General features: G+C 44.5%; 2 protein-coding genes across 2 annotated transcripts in view; both read left to right on the plus strand.

Annotated features, from left to right (window-relative positions):
* The window catches only part of LOC147640596 (Transport protein particle (TRAPP) component), a 66,374-nt gene that overhangs the window by 25,777 nt on the left and 12,653 nt on the right, over positions 1–27,944 (plus strand). Inside the window, exon 3 of the mRNA XM_086813347.1 lies at positions 504–603. Coding sequence (XP_086669473.1) covers positions 504–603 — 100 coding nt within the window. The remainder of the gene's footprint in view (positions 1–503; positions 604–27,944) is intronic.
* On the plus strand, positions 16,952–19,891 carry LOC147640598 (uncharacterized). Its single transcript, XM_086807862.1, has 4 exons — positions 16,952–18,432; positions 18,533–18,878; positions 18,985–19,146; positions 19,277–19,891. The coding sequence occupies exons 1-4, from the start codon at positions 16,952–16,954 to the stop codon at positions 19,520–19,522; spliced, it is 2,235 nt and encodes a 744-aa protein (XP_086663988.1). The 3' UTR covers positions 19,523–19,891.

Below are 27,944 nucleotides of genomic sequence, written 5' to 3' on the forward strand. Positions count from 1 at the left end.
ATCCTGATGGAGAAAAGTAACATAGAGCTATGTATATAACCCTGTCCTGTGAGAGCTGTAAGCTGATCCACATGTATCTGGCCTCTGGATCCTGTGCTGCCACTCTCAGTCTCCCCTGTAGCTCCCGTCTGAATAGGACTGCTACTCCCCCCCGACCCTCTCGAGGTACCCTGGCGTGTGGTCCTCCTGTATGCTGACTCCCACTGGAATCCCTCTACTCGAGGTAGCCCTCTCTCTGGGCTCTGATGTGTCTCTGTCAGAAGGATGATGTCTCTCCCCACCATAACATGCTCCAGTCGTCCAGGCTGCACCCATAGTGAACCATTACAGTTCCATACTGCTATGTGTATCTCTGTCAGTGGCCTGGTTTGTGTCCCATAGGCCCCAAACCGCTAATCCATGGGCCGCTCATCCATGAGAGAGAGAGAGAGAGAGAGTTGTAAAACAAGTCGAAGTTGCAAAAGGAGTTTTTTTTGATGGGCATTACTTTTAATGATTTACAGGGGCTATCATATAGGTATCAGGTTAATTGATGACTTTCTCTCGAAGTCCAATGTTACAAGGTGTACAGAATTCAAAGAGACAGCAGAAGTGATTGCAAAGGTTTTTTCTCTCTCTGTGTACACATACATCCTACATGTATTACATGGTTGTCATGTAGGGGGACACAATTTTCCATGTTTTAAGGTTTTTAGGTTAGCTAGATGACATGTTTCCAGAGGTATGTTGTTCACACATTTACATGTATTACATGGTTGTCATGTAGGGGGACTCAATTTTCCATGTTTTAAACTTTTTAGTTTAGCTAGATGACATGCTTTTTGCCTTAGCTAGATCACACGTATTGCAAAGGTTTTTTCTTTCTCTGTTCACACATCCTAGAGACAATTGACCAGATCTGGTCAATTGTCTCCAGGGGGACACTTTTCCATGTTTTAAGGTTTAGATGACATGTTTCCAATAAATCAAGTTGCCTAGTACACAGTCAATGCTGAAGTGAGAACAAGGGTGGTCCTTGCTTGCTTGAGAGGAGGTACACCAATAGAGAGGGAGTCAATCAGATATCTTTGCACACTGCCAATGCAAAATTGAGAAGAAGAGAGATATGCTGCTTGCTTGAGAGGGGGGTACATCAGCAGAAAGCGAGTTGCCTACACCCCTCTTTTGTTGTGCGGAGAAGCTCCTCTGGACCATTCCCATGTTCTCCCACAGTTCGTGTCGGTGTGTGTGTGGGGACTTCCTTATGGATACGTGCTCAGCAGGTTCTCAGATATTCCACGTTGAAGGAAAAAGAAAATCCTCCCTAGGTATCGCTGCACACTCACTGTTATGATCTGTTGATGCTCAGTAAGAGTTCTAGCTCTCGTCATTCCTTTATGGCGCACTGCTGGTCTTCTATAAGATGTTTGTATCACTTCCACTGTATGCTTGTTCTCATAAACCCAGTGGTTGAAAGGAATAAGAAGAAGATTTAAAAGCACAATCTAAGTTAAAAATTCTGCCAGTGATGACCATCTAGACTAAGGTATATTCAGAAGAACATCACCATCTGGCATGTCATTAAAAAATATGAGAAGATCAGCTGTATTAAGAGTTTCATACATGAAAGCTCATAAGAAATGAAAGACAGGTTTGGTGCCAAGTGTGTGTGTGTGTGTGTGTTTTTCCACCCCAGGTAGAGATCCTGCTATTCAATTGACGATGTTTCACCTCTTCGTTCAACCCACCCCAGGAGTGGGGGAGATACCGTTATCCTCCACTAGTGGAGGACCAGGTGTCCATCGGCTGAGGTGAGGGGGAACTTGAGACCTCCTGCTGAAGAGTCCAACTACTTACCAACTCACCTACAAAGCCGTGGAGTGCTAAGTGTATTATCTATATAGCGAGTGTTTCCAGTGAAACCAAGCCCTTGATCACCAACCAAGGCTAAACAGTCACCAATTGTTTCCTTGATTTCACGGCTGTCCACATGATTGTGAAAATCAACAGCTCCAAACAGGCCCAAACAGCACTTTGGCCAAATCGTTTTGCAACCAGTGAATAGGGTTGAAGCCCGGCACAAGCCACCCAAGAAAGCCTTGTTATCTTGCGGAGTTATGCTGTAAATCAGCACAGCCAGCCTGTAGGGAAGCAAGAGAAACTGTCGACTAGAACTAGAAGACCTGTATACAACTCGGCCAGCACAAGAAAAAAGATAATTCCCTGTTGACCAGCTCTGCCGCACTTTTTTATGCAGTCGATCAGCCACACAATACATGCTCAACTAGTTGACTAACTATACAGTACATGTTTATGCAGTCGGCCAGCTCTCTGGCATCAACAGGAGCAGTCGGCCAGCTTCAAAGCTCTGTTTTCTGCTGTCCAATAGCCTTGAGCTCCCCCAAGAAGAAGTCGACCAGCTCCTTTTGGCTGCCACTGACTTGCTCAGCACACCGCCTCCCAGAAAAGCAACTCCTGTGCCATAAACCTCGGCCATTTTTGGCAACTCGTACAGTGCCTGGGTGCCCAACACTCATAACTGGTCCCGGTTCATTAATAAAGTCTAGCCGGATGTGAACTCTCTTATAAATTATAAGTTTGTCTGCCCAAACTTTAATGAGTATGAACTTGCAACCATAGACTTTAGTAGACAAAGGAAATAATAATTAAATAAGGTTGAGTGTACACACTTTTCACCTACAAAACACATAAAAATCATCGCCTTAATCCCAAACAGGTGTGCACACATGCATCCACGGGGTGTCGAGGCATCCCTGATGCCCGTGGACATTCACAGGCAAAATACCATGCAATGTCTAGGCAAACAAAACAAGTCACACATGCAAGTGCATTTCACAGGCAAATGATTGTGCACAATGATTTGGATTAAATCTCCCAACTTGCCATCTTGTACACCAAAACAGTCGTGACCGTGGGCACCACCCATGCTGGATCCAAATACTGTACTCACTAGAGCAACTGCCCTTGCATGAGTCCAGTTAACTCACTAGGGTCACCAATCCTTCCATGAGTGCACATACTCACTGAACAAAGTCACCAACTCTTTCATGAGTTTACACACTCAACCCTTGTATGAGTGCATAAATTCAGTAGTCAGAGTCACCAACTCTTCTTACTTACTAGTCACCAGCTCTTGTATGAGTGAATCCATCATGCTCCAGGAAATCCTTCCGCATGTCACATATCTCTGGAGGATTGTGACAGTTGGACTCAAGTGGGCTGTTCCCAGCTGCCAATAAAAGCGAGCAATTTGCGTCCACCTTATGCTAAAGTGGGAGGTTGGTGATACAAATGACAGGCAAGGGTTGCATTCATAATATCTTTAGCGGTGCATTTGCCCTATCAACTACTTATTTGCTGTACTAATTCTTTCTATTTGCCACTTCCCTTAGTGCTAGGCTTCATTATGGCTGAGTCTGCCTTGCATCTCCGGAGGTTTGACAGAAACTCAGTACGAAGGGCTTTGTTTGAATATATGCTCTTATGTGTGTGTGTGGAGTGCGTGTGTGAGAGCATATCTTGATACAGAGTTCTACACCCACTATTGGGCACTGTTGACGTTAGTGGGGATGTCGTAGTATCTAGTCCATACTATGCATAATGGAGTTGATAGTTATATAGTCTTGTGGGTTGACTACCATGAGTATATAACATGCACGTTCCTAAAAGGTGAATTTGGGCATGTTCCTGGATTCATCTAGGTATATAACCTATTGGGTCATCCTATGGCTGTTTTTTTTCAATTTTGGGCACCTTGATACGTCTCGAAAGGCTCCAACTTTTTTCATGGCTTATTAGTTTGAAAGAGGCACTAGGAAAAAGAGTTATGTGATATTTATATGCTCAGTAAATAGCCTTTTACTCTCCACTTCCTTAAGGTAGCTACTTTTGAAAGTCATTCCAAATTTGGAAGTTACTGTTGGAACTCTACTCTACACTTTTGAAAGAGGATGTTTCTTTGTAACCCTAGATTAGAATTAGCAAGTGGAGAAGTACCAAATCTAGCGTTATATGAAGCCTACTTAAAAGGCTATTATGTAATCAAGAGACGAGATGTTTTTGATAATTCATTATTAATGAAATTGTATGGCACAAAGGGGAAAGCAGAAATGGAGGAGGGTGTGTGCTAGGGGCTTGATTCCCAACTGGGGCCCTAATGTGGTGTAAGACCCCTCCTGAAGGACGAGAGGTAAAACGTTGTGAGGGGAATCCCAAGCCCAATCTAAACATGGTGTAAGAGTAGATTAAATGTATATAGGATGCTGTGAAGGCGATCCAAGGTGGCAAAAGTGATGTGTGGCAGCCAAGTGTCTATGCACAGGTGCGAAACAAAAAAGGAAAGTGTATGGGCGATCGAGTAAGTCGGGTGGCACAACATTTTGGAAGAAAGCGAGGCGGCGACAGATTAAAGAGAGAGAATTGGGAAGATTTCGAGGATTCCAAGAGGGGTGGCTAGAGAGAGCACCAGAGAGAGGAGAGAGTTGGAGTGACTGCAGTGGAGAAGTCCTGCACGCCAATTTGATTTGTAGAAGTTTGCAGGCTTGAGATCTTGCTGATTTTCAAGATTTCAGAGAAAAGGAAAGGATAGTGTGAGGAATTGTTTGGTTCAGAGCAAAGGGTGTTCTGAAGACTAGAGAGTCGGCTAAGGATGTGTGTCCTAGGTTCTTTGTGTAGTATCTTTGTTAGAGACATGACTCAGACTAGTTCTTGCTCAACTGTTGCTGATGACTGTTAGATGAAGACAGTTTTTGTATGTGTTTGAAGAAGACATGTTGCTTGTGGCAGTAAATTTTGAGGTTCGAAGTCGTGGTTGAAGATAAAGCTTTGGAGAGTTGTGGCTGAGGTCTACTTGTGGGGAATCCTTGAGCTTTTTGGTGTTTTCTTCTTATGTTTCTACCCACGTCTCAATGCTGTTGTGTAACATGCAGCGGAAGTCTTCGTATTGTTGGATCCTGTCACACAAATGCTCACACCGTCTTTTGTATCCCGAGTTTCGCAAGTTTAGCAATCCACTTTAATACTTCAAACTTTAGAGAGATATGAGAGAGAGAGAGATGAGAACTGTACACCGTATGGGGTCCCGAATTACCCACTGAAGGGCCCCCTATCCCGTTACTGAGATAGTATTTGCTTTATTATCTTTAAAGACACTGATGGTGTATCTGACGATAAGCCAAACGCAAGACCTCTGAAGACCAAGTGTTGGGCTGAACTGTGCACTGTTGTAGAAGCACCAAAGATGTCCAATCTCGAGCCTATGCACTCTTCCCAATGGTATGAGGGAGGGATGCAAAGCTAGGGTTGAGAGAGGGGCTGTTTGGGACTGTTCTAGACTGTATATGAATGCTGTAAATGAATGAGAATGCTGCGTTTTACCTTCACCTAGTGGCTGGAGCAAAACGATGAATGAATGAATGCTGAAAACTGCATGGATGCAGAAAACGCAAGATGGACTGAAGGCTGAATGCTGAACTGCTGCGTTTTATTGATGTAGATGGCTGAATGCTCATGCGTTTGAGGTGCCTAGGGTTGTAGGAGACAAACGCTGAAGAGAGGGCTGAAACTGCAATCTCCTATGCTCTTGGGGCTGAGGATGGTAAGCGCTTGATGGCTCTCTTGCAGAATATGATGAATGACTAAATGATTATGCAAAGCATCTATTTATATGGACAAGATGTGCCAGTCGGCTGGCTACAGTGCTGACCGACTGCACATGTCCAAATAAAAATGTCTAAATGATGTATAAAATGCTAAAAATGTTACCAGAAAAATCCTGGATGCTATCTGAGGTTCCTGCAATGGTCTAGATGCTATGTATGAATGATGTGCAATATGCAGGATGCTTTTTGATGCAAGCCCTAAGGTTTCTATTGATTGTATATGCATGAATGCGTCTCTTTAAGTGGGTTAAGGGACTTAGATTGATTGACTATGGCTGAGAATGACCTACGTAGCTCGCGCTTGACTTATCCTGGACTGAGGATATACAATGGGGTCACGGCGTACGACAAATATCATCCTGAATGGAACTAATACTGTACGAATGTCGCACTGCTGATGATGAGCCAGCTTGTCACCATGCACTACAGTGCAGGGTGCATGTGACATTCCCTCCAACTAAATCAAGGGAGCAAAACCATCGAAGAATATCACCAGGCATTTGCTCTTCTACTCAAGTATTTACCACCCCTAGACGAAGAGCAACTTATGTCCAGGTTCATTCGGGGAATGAACGAACCCTTAAACACACTAGTCAAAAATGCCAAGCCAGTATCCATAGCAGAAGCTGTCAGAATGGCGAAGGACATCGCCAAAGCTTTCATCATAAAAGTCCCGCCAAAGCCAGCTCCCTCATCCTTCAAAAGATTCCAGACACCGGGAAGTTCTTCCAACCTTTCGCCTCCTCCAAAGAGACACCAAGGTCCCAACCTAAATCTGGAGACATGAAGCTTCAAGAATGAAGGAATAACATTTCCTCGAAGTACTTTCTTAGGAACTTTGGCTCTCTCAAGAGAATGCAAAGGGAAGAGCTTCGAAGCGAGAACAGATGCTTCAGATGTCAAGGGTTTGGGCACCAGCTCAAGGATTGCCCATCTCCTTATGTGGGCCAAGGAAGTGTAAGATTCCTCCCCCAGCCCCTCAAGATGTCCAATCTCTCTCCCTGTAATCATTCCCCTTGTCAGAATATTAACATATCTTGTTTCTACCTATTTTGGCTTAGAGAGAAAATGTTCTAGAGAGAGGTTATTCAATTTTTAGATATTTTTGGATGGAAAAATATCTCTTCTTATGAAAATAAATTCCCCCGAAACAGAAGTTCAAAAAGGATTTCAGAAGGTGCATTAGAAATAAATTATAATCTGTTTAAAAGGCCTTAGCCTAAGGGTCCAGATTTTTTGAAAATTTTAGATTAAGGTTCTGAGGGGCCAATTAGATTAATCCAAATGTAGGGAGGAGATGAATTGAAATAAGAAAGAAAATCTTCCCAAAAATAAGTAAATACTGATATAAGATGAAGAGTTGACTAAGGACAAGGTTATTAGTTAAAACTGTGGGATACTGGGTGGGAGATCATCCTTAAAAATGTCTGAATGAGAAAGAAGATCTGCCAACTGAGGGTCTAAAGATGATGAGACAGCGGTTATCGATGAGATAGAAGCTGTGTGAGCATAAATCAATGCTCCTTTTGCTCCCTTGCGGATAGTTTGTTTGGCTTGGAGATGCGAAATCATAGGGATGCCAAGAATGCTCCTATCCCCCCGAATCATGACAGGCTCAGGAAAACCTGTAGAGATAATAAAGGTGTCCTGCCCCCAAATGGGAATAGGTTCATACTGACGAAACCAGTAGATTCTTAAGATTATGTCACATCCCAAAAGAGGAGAGACAATGAAATCTCACTGGAATGAGGCCTTTTGAACTTGAAAAGAAAACTGCTATGCCTTCTAAGAAATGTGGGTGCGGAGACCAGGTGTAAACCCGTCTACCTCCAAATGATAGGGCACTAAGGTACAGCTCATGTTGGTAGCCAACTGGGGAGAGATGGCATCCTCAGAACTGCCCATATCAAATAGGATTATGAACTGTCGGCCCTTGGCAGAGCTATAAGCTCGGATCAGGCTTTTCTGTGTGGTTGTTGCCTCACCCTCCTGCTTAGCATCAAGTACCATGGATGGCATGGGATGCCTAGAAGATAAGATCTGAACTACATTGGTGGTAGCAGGTGGGTCTGGAGGAGCGGGAGATACTGCGGCAACTGTGGAAGAAAGCTCTTTGGAGGCTTGCTCCGCTTGCCTTTTTGGACAATCCTTCTTACCATGCCCAATGGTATGATAGAAAAAACATCGGTTTTCTGACTGATACTGTCTTTGCTCCTTTGGAGGAAGATAGCCTCCAGTGATGCCTGCTTGAGCCTTTTCCTTAGGGATTTTCTTAGGCTTGGATTCCTTACCCCGTGAACTAGAGCTAGGACTGTTATTTGTCTTAGTGTCTTTAGAAGACGAATTACCCTTCCCCAATTGGGGTTTGGTACTGGACTGAGATGACTGCTTGGGCTTGTCTCCGTTCATCTTTGTTTCTTCATTCTGAGCGAGAGTCAGAGCCCGGTCATATGTATTGGGTTCAAAGTTACGAACTGTGAACCGAATGTTAGGATCCAATCCACGGATGAATTGCTTCATCTTTGCATGCGCAAATAGCCCTAACTGCTGTGCTAAAGTGATAATCTTTCCGGAAAACTGAAGCACTGGGGATCCGTTCTGTCTGAGTCCATAGAACTCATCTGCCAAACCGGTCATGTACTGGGGCGGGAGGAATTTGGTCTTCAGGTCATGGACAAAGGTATCTCAGCTGAAAGCTGTGACACCTGTGGTTTGGTCTGTATAGAGATTAGACCAATGCTGTCACCAAGTGATTGCCTCACCAGTGAGATGGGGAGCCGCTACGTGGACTCTATCCTGAGGATCTGTGATCCTAGCTAATGAAAAATGAGCAGTAAATTGATGAATAAACTGAGTTACTGCTAAATGATCACACTTACCATCATACTTACTGAAATTAGGTTGACTTCGAATGACGGTAGTTGATGCTGTAGACTGCTAGCTAGTGGCACCTGAGACTGGGGATGTTGAAGGGAGGTGCTGGTATCTAAGATGAATGGCCTCCTTTTCCCTTTGGTGTCGAGTAACATACGTTCTTGTCGAGCTCTCGTTGGTGCTCCCGACGGCGAGTTCAGCTTCACGCTGATCTTCGTCGATCCTGCGTTGGGCTTCCTCATAGTCTCGTCTTTCTGCTTTTTCTTGTTGCTTTCTAGCTTCCGCTTCTGCTTTTTCTTCTCTCCTTTGGGCCTCGTCCTCTCTCCTTTGTTGTTCCATCTGAAAGAAGAGGGAGATGTGGTCGGGTGCTGCTGGAGGCAGAGGAGGACGTGTTGCTGCTTCCTCCAAGAGTTGGAGACGCTCCATGAGCAGTTGGTTCTGAGCTCTAAGAAGAGCTATGGTGTCTGCGGTAGACGGAAGAGCAAGGTCTCCTTCGGGGGAGACGTCTTCCGGCTAATGAGTACTCTCCTCTGTAGACATGATGCTGAAGTCGGTGGTTGTGCCGGAATGCAATCTGACCATCCAAGGATGCCCTCACGCTAGGATACGGTGTGTGTGGACAAGTTGAATCTAATACCAATGTAACATGCAGCGGAAGTCTTCGTATTGGAGGATCCTATCACACAAATGCTCACACCGTCTTCTGTATCCTAAGTTTCGCGAGTTTAGCAATCCACTTTAATACTTCAAACTTTAGAGAGATATGAGAGAGAGAGAGATGAGAACTGTACACCGTACGGTGTCCCGAATTACCCACTGAAGGGCCCCCTATACCGTTACCAAGATAGTATTTGCTTTATTATCTTTAAAGAGACAAACGGTGTGACTGATGATAAGCCAAACGCAAGACCTCTGAAGACCAAGTGTTGGGCTGAACTGTGCACTGCTGTAGAAGCACCAAAGATGTCCAATCTCGAGCCTATGCACTCTTCCCAATGGTATGAGGGAGGGATGCAAAGCTAGGGCTGAGAGAGGGGCTGTTTGGGACTGTTCTAGACTGTATATGAATGCTGTAAATGAATGAGAATGCTGCGTTTTACCTTCACCTAGTGGCTGGAGCAAAACGATGAATGAATGAATGCTGAAAACTGCATGGATGCAGAAAATGCAAGATGGACTGAAGGCTGAATGCTGAACTGCTGCGTTTTACTGATGTAGATGGCTGAATGCTCATGTGTTTGAGGCGCCTAGGGCTGTAGGAGACAAACGCTGAAGAGAGAGGGCTGAAACTGCAATTGCCTATGCTCCTGGGGTTGAGGATGGTAAGCGCTTGATGGCTCTCTTGCTGAATATGATGAATGACTAAATGATTATGCAAAGCCTCTATTTATATGGACAAGATGTGCCAGTCGGCTGGCTACAGTGCTGACCGACTGCACAAGTCCAAATAAAAATGTCTAAATGATCTATAAAATCCTATAAATGCTGGGAAAATTACCAAAAAATCCTAGATAAATCCTAGATAAATCCTAGATGCTATCTAAGATTCGTGCAATGGTCTAGATGCTATGTATGAATGATTTGCAATATGCAGGATGCTTTCTGATGCAAACCCTAAGGTTTCTACTGACTGTATATGCATGAATGCGTCTTTTTAAGTGGGTTAAGGGACTTAGACTGGCTGGCTGACTGACTATGGTTGAGAACGACCTACGTAGCTCGTGCCTGACTTATCCTGGACTGAGGATATACAACGGGGTCATGGCGTACGACAAATATCATTCTGAATGAAACTAATACTGTACAAATGTCGCACTGCTGATGATGAGCCAGCTTGTCACCATGCACTACAGTGCAGAGTGCATGTGACATGTTGAGACACTGATGTGTTTTTGTCTATATGATGAAGTCTAAGAGTTTGGATTATGTCAGTTGTGAATGGATGCAAAGTGTTTATGTTTTGATGTTTTTGCTGTGGTAAACGAGTTGCTTTGATTGAGTTCATGGAGATAGAACATTTGTGGGTGTTCGTTTTGGTGTCTGGGAAGCTGGTGCTAACTCAGTCAGCATCAGTTGAGAAGGTACAGAGTTGCAAGGTCAGTTGAGTATCAGATGAAGTCAGTTGAAGGGGTAGAGGGCTTGGTTTGGCTTGTCTCGGTTTGACGGAAGTGTTTGTGAGTCTGATCTGGCAGTCAGAGATTTGTGAGTAGTCAGGAGTTGGTGGACAGACTGAATAGTGGATTGAAAGGTGATCCAGAGTCAGTTTTGTGTCGTTGCAGTCAGTTGAGTGTCTATAGTGTTGGATCCTTGTCAAGTTTGAGTGTTTTGAGAATCTAGAAGTGTCAGAGGACACAGAGGAGAGGAAGTCTCAGTCAGCTGAGTCGGTTTGGTCAGAACAGTCAGATTGGAGTCAGCTGTGAGTTAGCAGAGAGTCTTTAGTGTGATATTTCTTTGAAATTAGAGTTTCTTGAGAGTCAGGAAGAGTTAGAGGACACATAAGTGAAAGTTTTTGATTCAGTTGAGGCAGTTCAGTTAGCCGGGTCTGTTTTTGACAGCTGAGTTAGTTCCGGTCGGATTCAGTCAGTCAGGTGTCAGCAGAGCATCATCAAAGAGTTCAGTGAGGTCCTGGGGTTGTGGATCTAAGGTTAGGTGATGTTGGAGGATAATAGAAGAGCCTGGAAGACTCATATCGGACCAGAGTCAGCATTAGCCATCTGATTCGGTTTACAGTCAGCTCTGTGTTAGTTGAGAAGGATTCAAGTAAGCTAGTTGTCAGAGGAGGTTAGCTGGGCTATATTGGTGGAAGATCAAAGGTATTGGAGGTCAGAACCGACTTAGAAGAGTCAGTTGAGTCGGATTGGAAGGTGTGGAGGTGTCCGATTGTGTTAGTTGAAGGGCTGAGGATAGGTGGAGAGTTGATTGGTGCCCTTGGAGCTGGGATCTTAGTGTTCCCTAGTTTCGATTTGTTTACGTTTTCTTCTTGTGTGTGTGTTGATGGTGTTATAGACACTATCACCCATCAACCTCACATGCTTTGGTGCCCCCCACTGAGGATTAGAAGGTTCTTGTTTAGGGCTTTGGTCAATAGGTTGGAAGCTCCTTGCATCATAAGCTTGAGGACTTGTAAGACTAGAACTTTGATTCTCCACCCAACCATATCTCAAATGGACCCTAAACACATCGTCATATAGGCCTAAGTGATGCATGACCTTCCAACTTCAGTCCCTTGACCTTTCATTGGCTAGGCATGGCCTTTTTACTATCCCATGTCTCCTCAACTCCCTCTAGAAGGGGGTGCTTACTTTTGTGGCCTTTGGGCTTCACTTATGCACCATCTACATCTCTTTTACTTTAACCGTAATGCTTATTAAGCATTGCTTTAGGTATTTCCAATTTGAAATCCCCTGAACCTTATTTATATGCAAACCTTTCACATATGAATAATCTTTTCTAGTCTTACCTTATAGTGTTTCCTGTCAGTCTCATAACATTTCCTCCCCCTTGAAAGAAAAATAAAATGTATATAGGATGCTTTGAAGTGGATCCAAGGTGGCAAAAGCGATGTGTGGCAACCAAGTGTCTATGCGCAGGTGCGAAACAAAAAAAGTAAAGCGTATGGGTGATCGAGTAAGTCGGGCGGCGCAACATTATGAAAGAAATCGAGGCGGCAACGGGTTGAAGAGAGAACTTTTGGGGATTCCAGGACCACCAGAGAGAGGAGAGAGTTAGAGCGACTGCGATGGAGAAGTCCTGCAGGGCAGTTTGATTTGTAGAAGTTTGCAGGCTAGAGATCTTGTTGATTTTCAAGATTTCAGAGAAAAGGAAAGGACAATGTGAGAGAAATTGTTTGGGGTCAGAGCAGAGGGTGTGCTAAAGACCAGAGAGTCAGCTAGGATGTGTGTGCCCTAGGTTCTCTGTGCAACATCTCTGTTAGAGACATGACTTAGACTAGTTCCTGCTCAACTGTTGTTGCTGACCGTCAGATGAAGACAGTTTTTGTATGTGTTTGAAGAAGACATGCTGCTTGTGGTAGTGAATTTTGTGAGGTTCGAATTCGTGGCTGAAGATAAAGCTTTGGAGATTTGTGGTTGAGGTCTACCTGTGGGGAATCCTTGAGCTTTTTGGTGTTTTCTTCTTATGTTTGTGCCCACGTCTCAGGGCTGTTTGAGTCGGATTGGAAGGTGTGGAGGTGTCCGATTGTGTCAGCTGAAGGATTGAGGATAGGTGCAGAGTTGATTGGTGCTCTTGGAGATGGGATCTTAGTGTCACTCAATTTTGATCCCTTTACATTTTCTTCTTGTGTGTCTGTTGGTGGTGTTGTAGAGGCCATCACCCAGCAATCTCAGAATGTGATACACAGGTTAAACACACAATATTAGAACAACATAGAAGGATGCAGGAAAACTCACATCCCAATGTTAGATTCCATCCAGAATCCCCCTCCAACGAGGGGCTAAGGTTCCACTTCCCACATGCTAATCCAGTCAGCCTTGGTGTCCCATACCACTAGACTAGAACTTGTTTTGAGGGTAAGATCGCATGTGAACTTGTGTAAGACTACTTTGGACCAGGCACATACCAAGTGTCAAGTATAATAGTATGACCTAAATAATCCACAAGTCACTTATATAGTGACTATTGCTGCCATAAATAACCATCCGGTCATAAATAGCTAGTAACCATGGATTGTCAATAAAAATGAAATTAGCCACTTGTAACTTGCTACAGCCGTCCCCCCTAATCTTAGGGCCCTCTCTAGGAAACAATGTTAGGGAACCTTTGCTCTAAACTAGCAATTGTCTCCCAAGTTGAGTCCCTCCTTCGCCTCATCTTCCCACTTGATCTTATACTCAGGGATCAACTTATTTGTAAGCTTCCTCTCCTTGAAATCCAATAAAAGCTTCAGATCATGTGGATCAAAGGACAAGTCCTCAGCCTCTCGTAGTTCTTAAGGTGTAACCCCCAATTTCTTCTTGAGTTCACTCACATGAAAAGCTAGATCAACTTTCACATTTGGAGGCAATTCTAGCTTATAAGCCACCTCACCAATACTTTTCAGCATCCTGTAAGGTCCACATATGTCACTTGTAGAGTAGTGGACATGGCATAATCTCAGCATATCTAGAGTAAATTTGTGTTTAGGACAACATTTAGGGCAAGATTAAGGCTAAGCATATATAGTAGTGGTAGTAGGCGGACAAGAGTTTGATGCACATATGGGGATTACATTAGGATGCCGCCGAGCTTCCATGTAGGCTGACCAACATACAACAGTTTTTAATGTATTATTTGTCCACAGTCTGGCCGACCATCATTGCCACAGGTCGACCACGACATTTATGGCATTTTCATATATTTGTTTGTCCAAAGATTGGCCGATAGCAGCTAATATGGCCGACTTGCAGCCCATGAACCTATATAAGCATAAGACATCATTTGCATTAGAGCATATAACTTTTAGAGGAAGCATAGAAGTCTGTGGAAATCATGTAGAAGGCCAGAGTGGGTAGACTAAGGGCTTGGCAGATGTACAGACATTTATGTTACCTTTTTGTACCACAAAGTAATAGATCTTGGTGGTAGAACTTCAATTCTTCTTGTTGTGCATTAAGAAGAGCTTGCATACGAGTAAGTTCAACCCATAATGTTGTGGATTCTCCTTCTTGCACTTTCTCTTTACCATGGGACAGCTGTCCCACATGTTCATGTTCCTTGTTATACACAACATGCATATGCTCTTCTTGTAAGGCATTGGGAGCATTTGTGTTGGCATCTTCAAGATTAATTGTCATGTGCGTGCACATGGACATGCTATATTTTGGAATGTCCATGGAACTAGCGGACAGTAGGTTGGCCAGTTGGTTATTCGCCCAAGAGCCTGTAAAAGGCCTCTCACTACACATTGTAGGATATCTTCCCCCAAGGTGGGTAGGTCATAGATTAGGCTTTTTGTTACCCTTTTTGGGAAGGCCAAAGGCCACATATGATGTCTTGTGTGTGTATGTGTGTGTGTGTTCTCTGTCTATGTTGATTGCTCTTGCATCAAGTGTTTCTATGCAGTGCTTAGGGTTGAAAGAAGACTCCTAGAGCTTCCGCATGTGACATTGAGAGCTTCAAGAAGCTGATTATGAGAGATTGTTGTTGCACATGTCCCACCCACCCTTATTGCATCGCACATGGATGAAACCATCGCCCGTGTCTTAATCTTTTGGTGGTGCGGTGACCAAGCAACATTGTATCAGCGTCAGGCTCAACTATGCTAAGTGCTGTTGGTGTCCTAGAAGAAGTGCGCAGGTCCAAGGAGAGAAATGCAACATGTGTTAAGACCCCCAAAAGCTGGTTGGTGTCAGGCAAACCCAAGGGGAGGGTTTCATGAGAGTTGGTAGCCAATTGGGACTGCCCCATAAGCTTTTATGGTGCACTCCAAGAGATGAAGTTCGTCCAAGGGGTGGACCCAAGGGTGCCAGGATCAGTTTTCAAGAAGAAGGATTCATGTTTGTGATCAGGGACATGGCAAGAAGGCAAGGGGACAAGGTGGAACAGATGCATAGATCTCCACATCAAATTTGGAGTGGATTCAAAGAACTAAGAAAATTGTTCTATATGGAAAAGAATCAACGGTTGTGCCTCTCAATGAGGAAAAAAAGCGTTGGTCTCTATGATCCAAGTGTTTCAGTGAAAAGGTTGCCAAGAAGGGAAGGATGACAAGTATGGGAGACCTATGTGGAGAAAGGGAATGATCATAGTCATCTAGAGTCAAAGATTGGAATCTCGTCATCAAGTTTAGCAGAAAGAGATGTCATGCGCATGCACATGGACATGCTAATCCGTGATTTGCAGTAGGATAAACGTTAGGTGTTGGAGCAATAGCAGTTGTCACACAGGCTTGAGGAGGGCTAAAAGGTGGACTAGAATCCTGTCGATTAGATTTATGAGGTCTTGTACTTCCAGTCGGCAGTTTATATATTTCGGGATCTCCATGGAATTGCCTATAAAAGGCCTCTCATTGCTCATTGTAGAATATCTTCCTCCAAGGTGGAATACATCATAGATTAGGCTTTTTGTTATCCTTTTTGAAAAGGCCAAAGGCCACAGATGATGTATGTTTTTGTACTCTATGAACATAATGTTGAGAGATGTAATCGCGGTGTATGCGTGTGTGTGAAAGCATCCTAGAGTTGCAAGATATTGTGGTAAGATAACAAGGAAGCTGCCAAGAAGATTACCAAAGAAGGTATTTTGTGATTATTTACCTCATTAATTTTTGGTTTGAGCATGGAAGAACGCTCAATGTAAAGAAGGGTTGTTGATTTATGGGATGAGAGGATCCCATGGTTGTAAGAGGTGCAATGCTTGTCTAAGAAAGGACAAGCCGTTATGGGCTTGGAAGAAGTCCATAGTGAAGCACATTGGAAAGAGTGATGCTCATGGTTTGCTCATGGAAGGTGGGCAATGTTTGGTGGAAGCCTTTGGAGCTTTCAGATTGGTTTGCACCTTGGTTTCTTGAGAGAAACCAAAATGGAGAAGCACCCTTAAGTGGTGCATGCAAGGGAGAAGCATGCAGTTTTTTGAGCTCAATGAGAAACTTATTGTAGCCATATGGATGGTTGTGTAAACCTCAAGGAGGAGGTTCATTCATGTAAAAAGCTGAGGCAAGTTGGAGGCAATCAAGTAGCTACATATGGAGCTCAAATGGGAGCTCCAGCAGCAGCAACAGAGACCATGTTGATGGTCATCACAACAAGGGAGGATCAAAACGTACGTACGGATCCAATCCGTACCGTACATCCGTACAGTACGGGGATCCGTATGTGTGGTTCTTTTTTTTTTGGGGTGGGGTTTTCGTTGTTCGCCTGCGATAAATGTTTTTTTTTTTTGGGGTTGAACATTCTTTTGGGTTTCGCCGATAGCGTTGGTTTCCGTACTGCCGCCAACGATAGCACCTGGACTCCGTACAGCCACCAGCGCACACCTTCCGGTACAGTCTCTCTCTCTCTCTCTCTTTCTCTCCCCGCTACTGTTGCCACCGCCTTCCCTCTGCTTCGCCATCTTCTGTGTTCTTCTGCTCTCGCCCCCATTTGTTGCCACCCTTCGCCATCTTCTGTGTTCTTGGGCTGTCGTGCCCCCTTTCCCCACCCACCCTTGCTCAGGCCCCCAAGGCAGCAACATAACTCTCTCTCTCTCTCTCTCTCGGAGCCTTAGGCCACCATCTGTGGACCATGCACTTAGCTCTCAGCCTCTCTCTCCCTCTCCCTCTCCCTCTCCCTCTCCCTCTCCCTCTCCCTCTCCTTCTCTCTCTCACTCTCACTCTCACTCTCACTCTCAGCTGAGCTGCCCACTAAATATTATGCATTGCATGATTGCTGAATCCTGATTGAAATTGTATGGCATTGTGCATTGAATTTGTCAGAGCAATCATGCCGAAGCGAGAGAACCCATACTGGAAGGAGCACACAAACGTCATTCGCATTGTGACTACTCCAGGGCAGGCAGGTAGTGGCACTCGACAATGGCAGTGCAAGTACTGTAATTTCACCCTCACGAGTACAATTACTCGCGTCATCAAGCACCTCACAGGCATTGGCACCACCAACAATTGTGCAGGGTGCAAGAGAGTGCCAGAAGCATTGAGACATCAGTTGATTGCTGAAAATTTCCCTGCAATGGGGGCAGCTGGAAGAGGAAGAGGCACACAAGAGACACAGGATGCGCTTCATGATGCTCTTCTTGGGGACTTGGCCGGTCCATCCACGCAGGTTGATGAATCTCAGCCTGCCTCTTCTGAGCAGGCATCGTCTGCCAGAAAGAGGCCTTCTGTCATGCAAGATGAGAATGAGGGTGATACACATACGGAAAGGCAAACCACCTTGCCTTCTCATGTGCATGCACAGTCTTGGGTCAAAGAAAGGCAAAAGGTGGCTGAGATGGAGATTGCTCGCACTCTCATAGAGTGCAATATCTCCTTCAATGTTTTGAGGACTAACCAATGGAAGAGGATGGTCAGAGCTATAGCCCAGGTTGGACACACGGAGTCATGGTCAGGGCTTGAGTACAAAAAGATGCGCACCACGATGCTTGATGAGCAAAAGGCCTTGATAGACAAGGCATTGGTGCCAATGAAAGCAGGTTGGCAACAATTTGGTTGCACTATCATTTCGGATGGCTGGAGTGACACACGGCGACGACACATCATCAATATTCTTGTCTCTTCATGTCTTGGTACGTATTTCTTACGCGCTGTGGATGCTGGGAAGGCAGGCGAACGCATCACTGCTGAGAGTATCTACGAGCATATTCGCCAGGCAACTGTTGAGGTTGGTCCAGAGAATGTGGTGCAGGTTGTAACAGACAATGCTGCTAATTGCAAGGCAATGGGAGACATCGTGGAGGCGGAGTTTCCTCGCATTGTGTGGACTCCATGTGCAGCCCATTGCCTTTATTTGCTTATGGAGGACATAGGCAAGCTGAGTTGGGTGCAACCCACAGTTTCTGATGCCACGAAGATCACTACATTCTTCAGAAAGAAGCAGCAGGCATTGGCTATCTTTAGGAGCCACAGCAACCTAGATATGGTGCGGCCATCCAAGACAAGATTTGCCTATATGTATTTGGTGCTACACAAGCTTTTCAAATTGAGAGATCCACTATTACAGACAGTTGTGGATCCAAAGTGGAGAGATATGTATCATTCACAGACAGAGCCCACCAAATACATACAGAGACGGATACTGGATGAGACCCTCTGGACGGATGTGCAAACTCTCTTAGTGGCTTTGCAGCTAGTATTTGTACTTCTGCGAGTCACAGAAATGGAGGGCTCCACTTTGGACTTAGTGTACCACCTCTTCATGCAGATGAAGAGTCATATTGCAGCTTGTACGTCCCTGACACAGAATTGGTAAGTAAAATCTTGATTCTTGATGGCCGATTACAGAATCTTGATTCTTGAGTCTTGGTTTACTAATTGCTCTACTTCTATGTTTATTTTACTCTTGCAGCCGAGATGATATATTGGCTATTGTGGATTATCGATGGGGGTATATGAGTCGCCCCATTCATGGGATGGCTGCATTTCTTCATCCTTTCTACAAGACGCCACTTCTCTTTCATGATAGGGAGTTGCTCACCTTACGAGATAGGTACATTAATAGTATGTATGATGTGGAGCAGCAATTGGAGATTGATGCGGAGCTCTGCAGCTGGGTCAACAACTTGGGACCCTCATTTGCTAGAGCTGTTGCTCTTAGACTAGAGGCCACCAAGCTTCCTCTTACTTGGTGGCAAAGCTATGGAAGACGGGGTCTTCCACAGCTTACAGATATAGCTCTGCGAGTGCTATCTCAGGTATGTATATCATGTATGTACTATGCCATTTGAACTAGTCTTGTGAAGCTTGTTGGGAATTGCCGAGCTCACATGAATGAAGCACTTTTTTTGAATTGGAGTGCAGGATTGTTCAGCAGGTGCTTGTGAGCGCAACTGGAGCGCTTACTCGCTCATACATACAAAGATACGCAATCGTTTGAGCACCTCTCAACTAGAGAGACTGGTCTATTGTAGGGCCAACATGAAGCTCGTACGAGCTTATCATGCTTTGGGCACCCCAAAACAGGTGAGTTTATCCTATTCATTCTCTTATGGGGATTGGCCTCCCATTTACATAGCTTTTATACTAGTAACTATAGTATACAAAAAGTTGTGTCGTTGACACTCCGCGTTCTCTTTGGTTTTACGTTGAATAGGTGGATCCAACACGTGTCAAGCTGGTCCTAGATCCTACCACCATTGATGAGGCAGAGCAACGGTTGAGAGATGAGCAGGACGAGATTCTTTGCCTCCTGCATAGAGAGCTGGAGAGTGTAGACAGGCGGGTGACGAGATCGAGAGCCCGGGCTTATAAAATTCAGCTACATGAGGGACCTGCAAATGCAGAGAGTTCTGGTCGGAGAGGCGCCCGGAGAGGGAAGCTGCCTATTCAGACTCCTTGAGCACGTGCGAATGAGGCCGTTCGCCTCATTCACACTACCCAGCAGGATGATGCAGAGGCAGGGACATGGACATCTGAGGCAGCCCACCCGCCTGTGCCCATGATGACAGGGCCTGAGTATGATGACGAGGGCAATGTCATCACGGAGGGTTATATGCTTGATTCTCCAGGGTCATCATCCTCATCGGATGATGAGTTTTGATTTGGATTACCTTAGTTTTGATTTGGTGTTGTATGGACATGGCACATTTTGTCATTATTCATAGACTCATTTTCAAATTTCATCATTTTTTGATGTGAATTGTGAGTTGTCACGACTCACTTGTGACAATGTGACTTGTCTTAAGTAATAAGTATTAAGTATTAAGTACGATTAACTTAAGTATGATTGACGACTTTGTGATTCTAGTTTCTCACTTTTGAATTAGTAGGTTTTTGACCTTGTCGTGTCTCTATTTCGAAAGTTTTATAAAATTATATGTCAATGTGGATATGGACTGAAATTTTATGTAGGTGGCTGAAATTTCTGAGATTTTATGTATTTTTATGTATTTTTACCAATGGTACGTATTTTTACGTACCTTAAAAATTTTTCCCGTACCAAACAACGTACAGTACGTACGGATCCGTACAGTACATAACGTTTGGAACCACCTTGCATCACAGAAACCTCAAGGAGGAGGTGGGTTTCTAGAAAGTGAACTGTGGAGCTTTAAGCTTAGTAAGGAGCTCACAGTCGGAAGCAAGTTCACAGCAAGAGAAAGAAAACATTGAGCTTGAAGGTAGTAGGTGGTGTAAAGACACTCAGTTGGTCTATAGAAGAGAAAAACAAAAAAAAAAGAAAATATTGCTGTAGAGAGCAAGCTGTCCACGACGAAAACACATCTGAGACTCAATTAAAAGAGAAGGCATGGGTCATCAGCATTGACAATAGTGCAGTGTAATTTGTGAGAGCGAGGAGGAGTAAAGAAGCTTTGTAACATCAACGTGAAGATTTGCATCACACACATAAAGCAAAAAGGAGAGAAAAGGCTGTAACAAGTAAGCAATGTAGGTGACTGTAATTCACGGCTACAACAGAAGTTGGCTCAGCCATTTGATTGCTTCATAAGTTTGAAAGGTAACTTGTGGAGGTTCCCATAGCGAAAACGTTCTCAGCATAGCCGTGGAGCAATGAAGGTGGTGTAAAGACACTCAGTTGGTCTATATAAGAGACAAACAAAAAGAAAGAAAATATTGCTGTAGAGAGCACGCTGTCCATGGCGAAAACACATCTGAGACTCAATTAAAAGAGAAGGTATGGGTCATCAGCATTGACAATAGTGCATTGTGAGAGCGAGGAGTAAAGAAGCTTTTTAACATGAACGTCAAGACTTGCATCACACACACAAAGCAAAAAGGAGAGAAAAGGCTGTAACAAGTAAGCAATGTAGGCGACTGTAATTCACGGCTACAACAGAAGTTGGCTCAGCCATTTGATTGCTTCATAAGTTTGAAAGGTAACTTGTGGAGGTTCCCATAGCGAAAACGTTCTCAACATAGCCGTGGAGCAATGAAGCAGAGAAAGTTGCAGAGCAGCGTGACTAAAGAGCAGGAGGGTTGTCATGTGCACAGTGTGTATCTACCGTGTGCTACACGCACGCAAGACTAGCTTCGAGGTTTGGGGAAGCTTGGAGCTAGGCAGGCTGATTGACGAGCTGAGTTAGGGATAGACTAACGGGCGGGCACCCAAGTATGGATGGGCGAGCATCCAAGTGTGGACGCCCGATGATCGGCAAAGAGCCTATAAAAGGGTGGCCATGGTTAGTTATTGGGATATAGAGAGTCTCGCAAGTTTGTGAGAGCTCTATGGTCTTGGAGCCTGGATCTAGTGCAGACGTGCAACTGCTTTATGCAGCCGAGGCCGAGGCCCGCGAGGGTAGCTTCGTGGCGGTATGAGATGTCGTGAGGAGGAGATTGGTCGGTACGTCAACCTAGTTAGCTCAGCTCGTGGCTCGGTGGGGACAACCACGACTGTGGGCTTGCTCACGGCTGTCATGGTTGGGAGGTGAGTCAGGCCTGCACCCCCTTGTTGTTTGTTTGTTTGTTTGCAGGTTTCGAGTCTCGTACTAGGAACGATCACGAGGAGATCCGGTGGGGATTTGACAGTGGTATCAGAGCCAGTCTCGTGAACGAGCAAGTCGGTAGGTAGAGAAGATGAGGTCGAAGAAAGGTATGTGTTAAAAAAAAGCTTGCTGTTTTTTCTGTGCATACTGTTGTTTTCAGAATAGTATGTGTTTTTTCATCAAAGAAACCCATGTTGATGGGGAAGGTAGATGGTAGGGTCGTTTGCTTTGCAAAGAAGAGGCATGATGTTTGTGCAGTCGCACGAACTGCAGAGAGAAAACAGAAACGAAAAGCACGATGCTTTTTGGTTGAACGCGAGTGAGAGAGAGAGAGAGCACGCGTGTGAGAGGTGGACACGCTGGCGAGTGGGCATGTGGCGGGTGTTGGAGTTGGGCTACCGGCAGCTACAGGCGGGCAGGCGCCTAGGGCTATCTAGCCAGCGTGTCCAGTTGATGAGGGTAACCGTACCCGAGCAATTAAAAACTCAAAACAAGAATTTGTATTCACCCAGTGCATGAGGGTTCTGTAACTTGGTTGAACACAAGGCTAATCAATACACTTAAATACACTAAGATTTGAAGGACACTTGCTCAAATACAAGAAGTAAATTGCTGAATTGACAAGAGGCACACACTGAGCCGGAACGGCCGACCCCTCCCTTGAGTAAATTGTATTACTTTTGGAGAAATTCAATACATAGTTTCACGGGCATCCATTGCCAAATCCTCCATGCCAATGCATATGAAATTCAGCATTTAGAAAACAATGGTATGTTGATGTAGATCACCAAGGAGCTGCCTTGATGCCCGGCCCGACTTCAGTGCCCATATTCTCTACCATTGGCTCTATGTTCTACCAAGCAAGGTAGCAACATCTTCAAGAGCACATAGGACAAGAGAAATACTACACAGGGCGGCTAAACAAGGAGTCCTGCCCTTCTACTGAGTAAGTAATGACAATACATTGTCCAATTACCTTACCAGTCTTCATAGAAGTTGTTGCAAGCGGAAGCCTTCGCGTTGGAAGCTTTAGAAGTGTTGATATCTTCGATTTGCCGCAATCCTTCGCGACAAAAGTCTTCAAGAGGATGAAGGGAACCCTGGGAAAGCTTCCCCTATGGTTCAACTTGAGAAAGGAAGGCTAAAATTAGGGTTTTCAGCAAAAAGACCAGAAATTACAGCAAAAATGAGAGCTGTTTTGCTGAATTTCAGTCATTGGGAGTGAGTAGGAGAGTGATTAGCACTTGGAAACACTCTTGGAAGCTTGGAAAACACCCTAGCAAGTTGGGTATGGCTATGGAGAGCTTGGAAATGGAGAGAAATGGTGGAAAAACAGAGTTTTCAGCCTCCAAAAATCCTCATGAAGAGAAAACACGAATTTCTCTTAATAAGTAAGTGAATTGGGGTCCAATCAGGTGAAGGGACATGGGGAGATGCCCATTTATGAGTAAAAAGGGAGGATCAGGTCCTGGACATTGAGTCTTGTCCGCCTCGGGACTTCAGTGAGTGTGAACTTGAAAGCGGTCATAATTTATAAGTGACTTTTGGGCGCCCAAACTTTAATGAAGTGGGAACGCACTCACTTATAAATATTGGCTAAGTCCTAAGGGCTATTTGAGCCTAGATTGGGTAATACTTACCACCTGTTCACATGCCACACAACCATGTCAGCAGACAGTTTCACACGCACGGTTCACGGGCGGGCGTCCCCTTACCCGGAACTACACATTGGTCAAGCAAGCATGAAAACAGCACGCAATTTCAATTGCAAGCAAGCACATAAAGATGCTATGCAATGCAGCATTGGCATGAGCAATTTCCGTTCATGAAACCATATAAGACCAGGCGTTTCCAGGCAAGTATATGCGATACCAGACCCAGTGGAAAGCCAATCCTCCAGGCGTTTCCGGGCATGTACACAAAGACACAAGTCCCAGCGGAAAGCCAAGTCCTCCAGGCGTTTCCGGGCATGTACACAAAGGCACAAGTCCCAGCGGAAAGCCAAGTCCTCCAGATATTCCGGGCATGATAACATCAAGTCCCAGCGGAATATCATATCCAACTATATAGCATGACACGTGTCAATCACCTGCATAGGCATATTCCATAAGCCATGGATACCAATCCAATATGTACATAGTGTGAAAGCAAGAGTGAACCATTCGGGTGGCCAAATGGTGACATTCCCCCCCGCTTCTAAACAGCTGTCCGCAACTGAAATGCATCCAAATATGTCTGAAGCACATGCGGGCAATCTTTGAAGAACTCTTCATCTACCCATTTAGCATCAATGGGAAGATAGTTCTTAAACTTCACAAGGTAACGCCTCACAACTTTGCCTCCAGCAAGCTTGCGTTCCTTGTGATACACAATCTGCTCTGGCTGCAAGATCTCCTCAAGCTCATCCACTTCTGGTGGATCCTCAATGACCATTTTATTGGGCTCCGGCCCTACATACTTGCGAAGGAGACTCACATGAAAAGCATTGTGTATGTGCCAATGACTAGGTAATGCCAATCTGAAAGCCACTTCATTGATCTTCTCGATCACTCGAAAAGGCCCATAGTACCTGGTTGCAAGCTTAGGATATGCACCCTCTTTGCCAGGCCTCTTTGCAAGTATTGCTTTCTCAAATTTCAGCAATACCCAATCATTCTCTTTAACATCCAATTGCCTTCTATGCTTGTCGGCAGCCTTTTTATGCTTGTCTTGTGACCTTGCAATGACTGTCCGCACCTGAGAAAAAGCAATATCCAAGTCTCTTACATACTCATCAGCTGCAAATATCTCATCCTTTGTGCGAAGGATGGGTGGCAAAACCACCTTACCATAAACAATCTCAAACGGGGCCTTTCCCGTAGATGCATGCACCGTGTTGTTGTATGCAAATTCCACAAGCGGTAAGTACTTCTCCCAAGAAGACTTCTGATCCGACACATAACATTTCAAGAGATCCAACACGGCTGAATTTGCAGCCTCACTTTGCCCATCCGTTTGAGGGTGATAAGCTGATGAGAAGTCCAATTTGGTGCCCATATTATCAAATAAGGCCCGCCAAAAGAGACATGTAGTCCTGGGATCTCTATCCCCCACAATGGACTTCGGCATTCCATGATGTTTGAACACTTGTGCAAGATATATTTTAACCATATGCTCAGCTTTGATGGTCTTTTTGACCGGCAAGGAATGAGCTTGCTTGCTAAACCTGTCCACAATTGTCCAAATTGCATCATTACCCTGTTGGGTACGTGGCAAGTCCATAATGAAATCCATTGTAATACTTTCCCTTGGCTGCGTGGGAATAGGCAATGGCTGAAGCAAACTTGGTGCCTTTTGCCTATCAAATTTGACCTTTTGACAGGTGATACATGCACGTACATGTGCCTCTCTGTCCTTCCGCATACCTGGCCAAAAGAAATACCGCTCAATCATGTGCGTAGTAGGCATTATGCCTCTATGACCAGCATATGGAGGAGCATGGCACTCATCCAAAACCTTTTGCCTCATGTCAGACACCACACATAGGCAATTATCTTTCATGAGATAACCCTCTTTGATCACATATGAGGCATGTGCATGACCAGCCATCAAATCAGCCCAAATAGTGGCAAAATCAGCATCCGTATGATACAAATCACGCATGGTAGACAAGTCCCCATGAGAGGCAACCGAGATAGCTGCTACATACGGCTTTCGTGACAATGCATCGACCACTACATTCTTCTTTCCCGGGGTGTGCAAGATCTGAAAATGAAACATAGAGAGGAAATTGGCCATCCTCATATGCTTCTCTGACAACTTAGTTTGAGTAAGAAAATACCTCAAACTCTGGTGATCTGTCTTCACAGTGAAATCAGTCCCAAGAAGGTAATGTTTCCATATAGTAAGTGCATGAATTACAGCCAAGAGCTCTTTCTCATAAATGCCAAGAGATAGCTCTGCATCATGCAATCTACGACTCTCATAAGCCACGGCATGTCCCTCTTGATTAAGGATAGCCCCTATGCAATTTCCAGATGCATCACATTCCACACAAAAAGGCTTTTGCAAATCCGGAACGATCAACACTGGACCATGAGTAGTTGCATCTTTCAATTTGAGGAATGCATCTCTCTCTACATTAGTCCATTTGAACACGGCACCAAGATAATGTATCTCTGACAAGAAGAACTCACTCTTCTTTGCATTTATGAAGAGTTTATGCTTATGGAGCTCTTCAAAAACAATAGCCAAATGAGCTTTATGCTCTTCTTCGGTCTTTGAGAAGACTAGGATGTCATCAAAGAAGACACCTGTAAATTTCCTGTACCCACGGAATATGCGATCCATCATTCTATTGAATGTAGCCGGGGCATTTGTAAGACCAAAAGGCATAGCAAGATACTCATAAAGCCCAAATCCTGTCCTGAAAGCAGTTTTGTGTACATCCTCAGGCACTACACGCACTTGATGATATCCACTCTTGAGATCAATTCGGCTAAAGCATGCCGATTCATCCAACTTGTCAAGGATGTCGTCTATGCGTGGAATCGGAAACCTATTCTTGATGGTAAGCTTATTCAAAGCTCTATAATCCACACACATACGAAAGGATCCATCTTTCTTTTGAACTAAGAGGACGGGTGAACAATATGGGGAAGAGCTTGGTTGAACCAAACCCTTCTCAAGAAGCTCATTTACTTGCTTCATGATCTCCTCTTTTTGGGATGCACTTACACGATAGGCTGGCCTATTAGGCGGTGAGCTACCCGGCACAAGATCAATGCGATGATCTTCCGGTCGTAGAGGTGGTAACTCATTTGGTAACTCATCAGCAAAACAATCATTGTGCTCTTGCAAAAATTTCAGCCTATCATTACTAAGAGTGTTTACATGTACATTATTTTTCTCAACATGATCTCGTACAAAAATCAAGTACGCAAAAATACTCTTTTTCATTACTTTCTTAATTTGTACATGAGATACAAGGGGAATGGTATCACCCTCTTCACCAGCATCAATTACATGTTCTCGGCCTTTATGCATGAAGGTGATCCTGTTAGTCTTGTAAGCCTTGCAAGGATCAATACGTGTATGGCAAGGCTTTCCAAGCAATATATCACAGCCATTCAAAGGCGCCACAAGAAAATCCTCATGATCCACATAGTCTTGAATGTGTATGCGCAACTTGCCAAAAATAGGCATGACCTGCACTTCTCTACCAATAAAGGCAGCCCCTGCTTCAATTTGAGGACCCATGTCCTCCACTTCAATACCCAAAGCAGCTGCCATCTGAGTGGATATGAAATTTTCAGATGCACAATCATCAAACATGAACAAAGCGGGCTGATCTTTGAGCTGTCCCCAAGCTTTACATACAACCCTATCTTTGCTATCATGTGAAGTGTTGCCTTGCACATCCGGAACCATATGCACATTAGGCTTCGGTACATTAGCATTTTCAGCTTTGTTCTTCTTATTTGGGCATGCTTTTGCCATGTGCTCAGTGCTGCCACAAGTAAAGCATTTGCCTTCACGCATATATTGCTCCTTCTTCTCAGCACTAAGACCAAAGTTTGCCGGCTTATAAGAGCGCTTTTCAGCAAACTTATTTTCAGCTTTTGGACCTGATTTGGCTTGGTTTTGGTCCCTTTTAGGTGGCTGTCCATCATTTTGCAGGTTTTGGACAGTCCTCTCTTTGCCTTGAAATGAGGGTTTAGCCTTATTGGATCGACTCAATTTGAGTTCCAATTGCTCGGTGGCGGTGGCGGCTGCGATTAATTGGTGTAAGGTATGACCAGGATACATTTGTAATCCCGCTTTGTACACGGGTTGCAATCCCGATTGAAACCTTCTCTTCCTTTCCGCCTCGGTGACACGCATAAATGGAGACACCTCCAAGAGCACTTTCCAAAACTTTTGTACATATGCATTTACCGATTCCCCCTCATTTTGCTTTACCCAATCCCACTTCATTGTTATCTCATTCAATGCATTGGGAGGCAAGAATTGAGCATAGAACCTCTCCTTGAACTCTTTCCATGATCTAACAGGATTCGGTGAGAGCTTCTCCGTGAGCCACCAATGGGCAGCAGTGCCTTTCATGAACATGCTTACATGCCGGATCATGGATTTCTGAGTGAAATCCTCATCATTGAAAGCAATATCAAACTGGGCAATAAAAGCAAGTGCCTTTGATGCATCATATTCTCCATGATATGTGTCAAACTTCACAGATTTGTCTCCGGCTTTGAAGTCACGAGACTTTGATGCATGTGTGTGCATCTCAACATGTTTTCCCCCATGTTTGTCCATTGGGATAGCTCCTGTGACTGGCAT

Source organism: Cibotium barometz, chromosome 2 (genome assembly GCF_041138505.1).
Source record: "Cibotium barometz isolate CiBa-2024 chromosome 2, ASM4113850v1, whole genome shotgun sequence".
In the NCBI taxonomy this organism is placed as follows: Eukaryota; Viridiplantae; Streptophyta; class Polypodiopsida; order Cyatheales; family Cibotiaceae; genus Cibotium; species Cibotium barometz.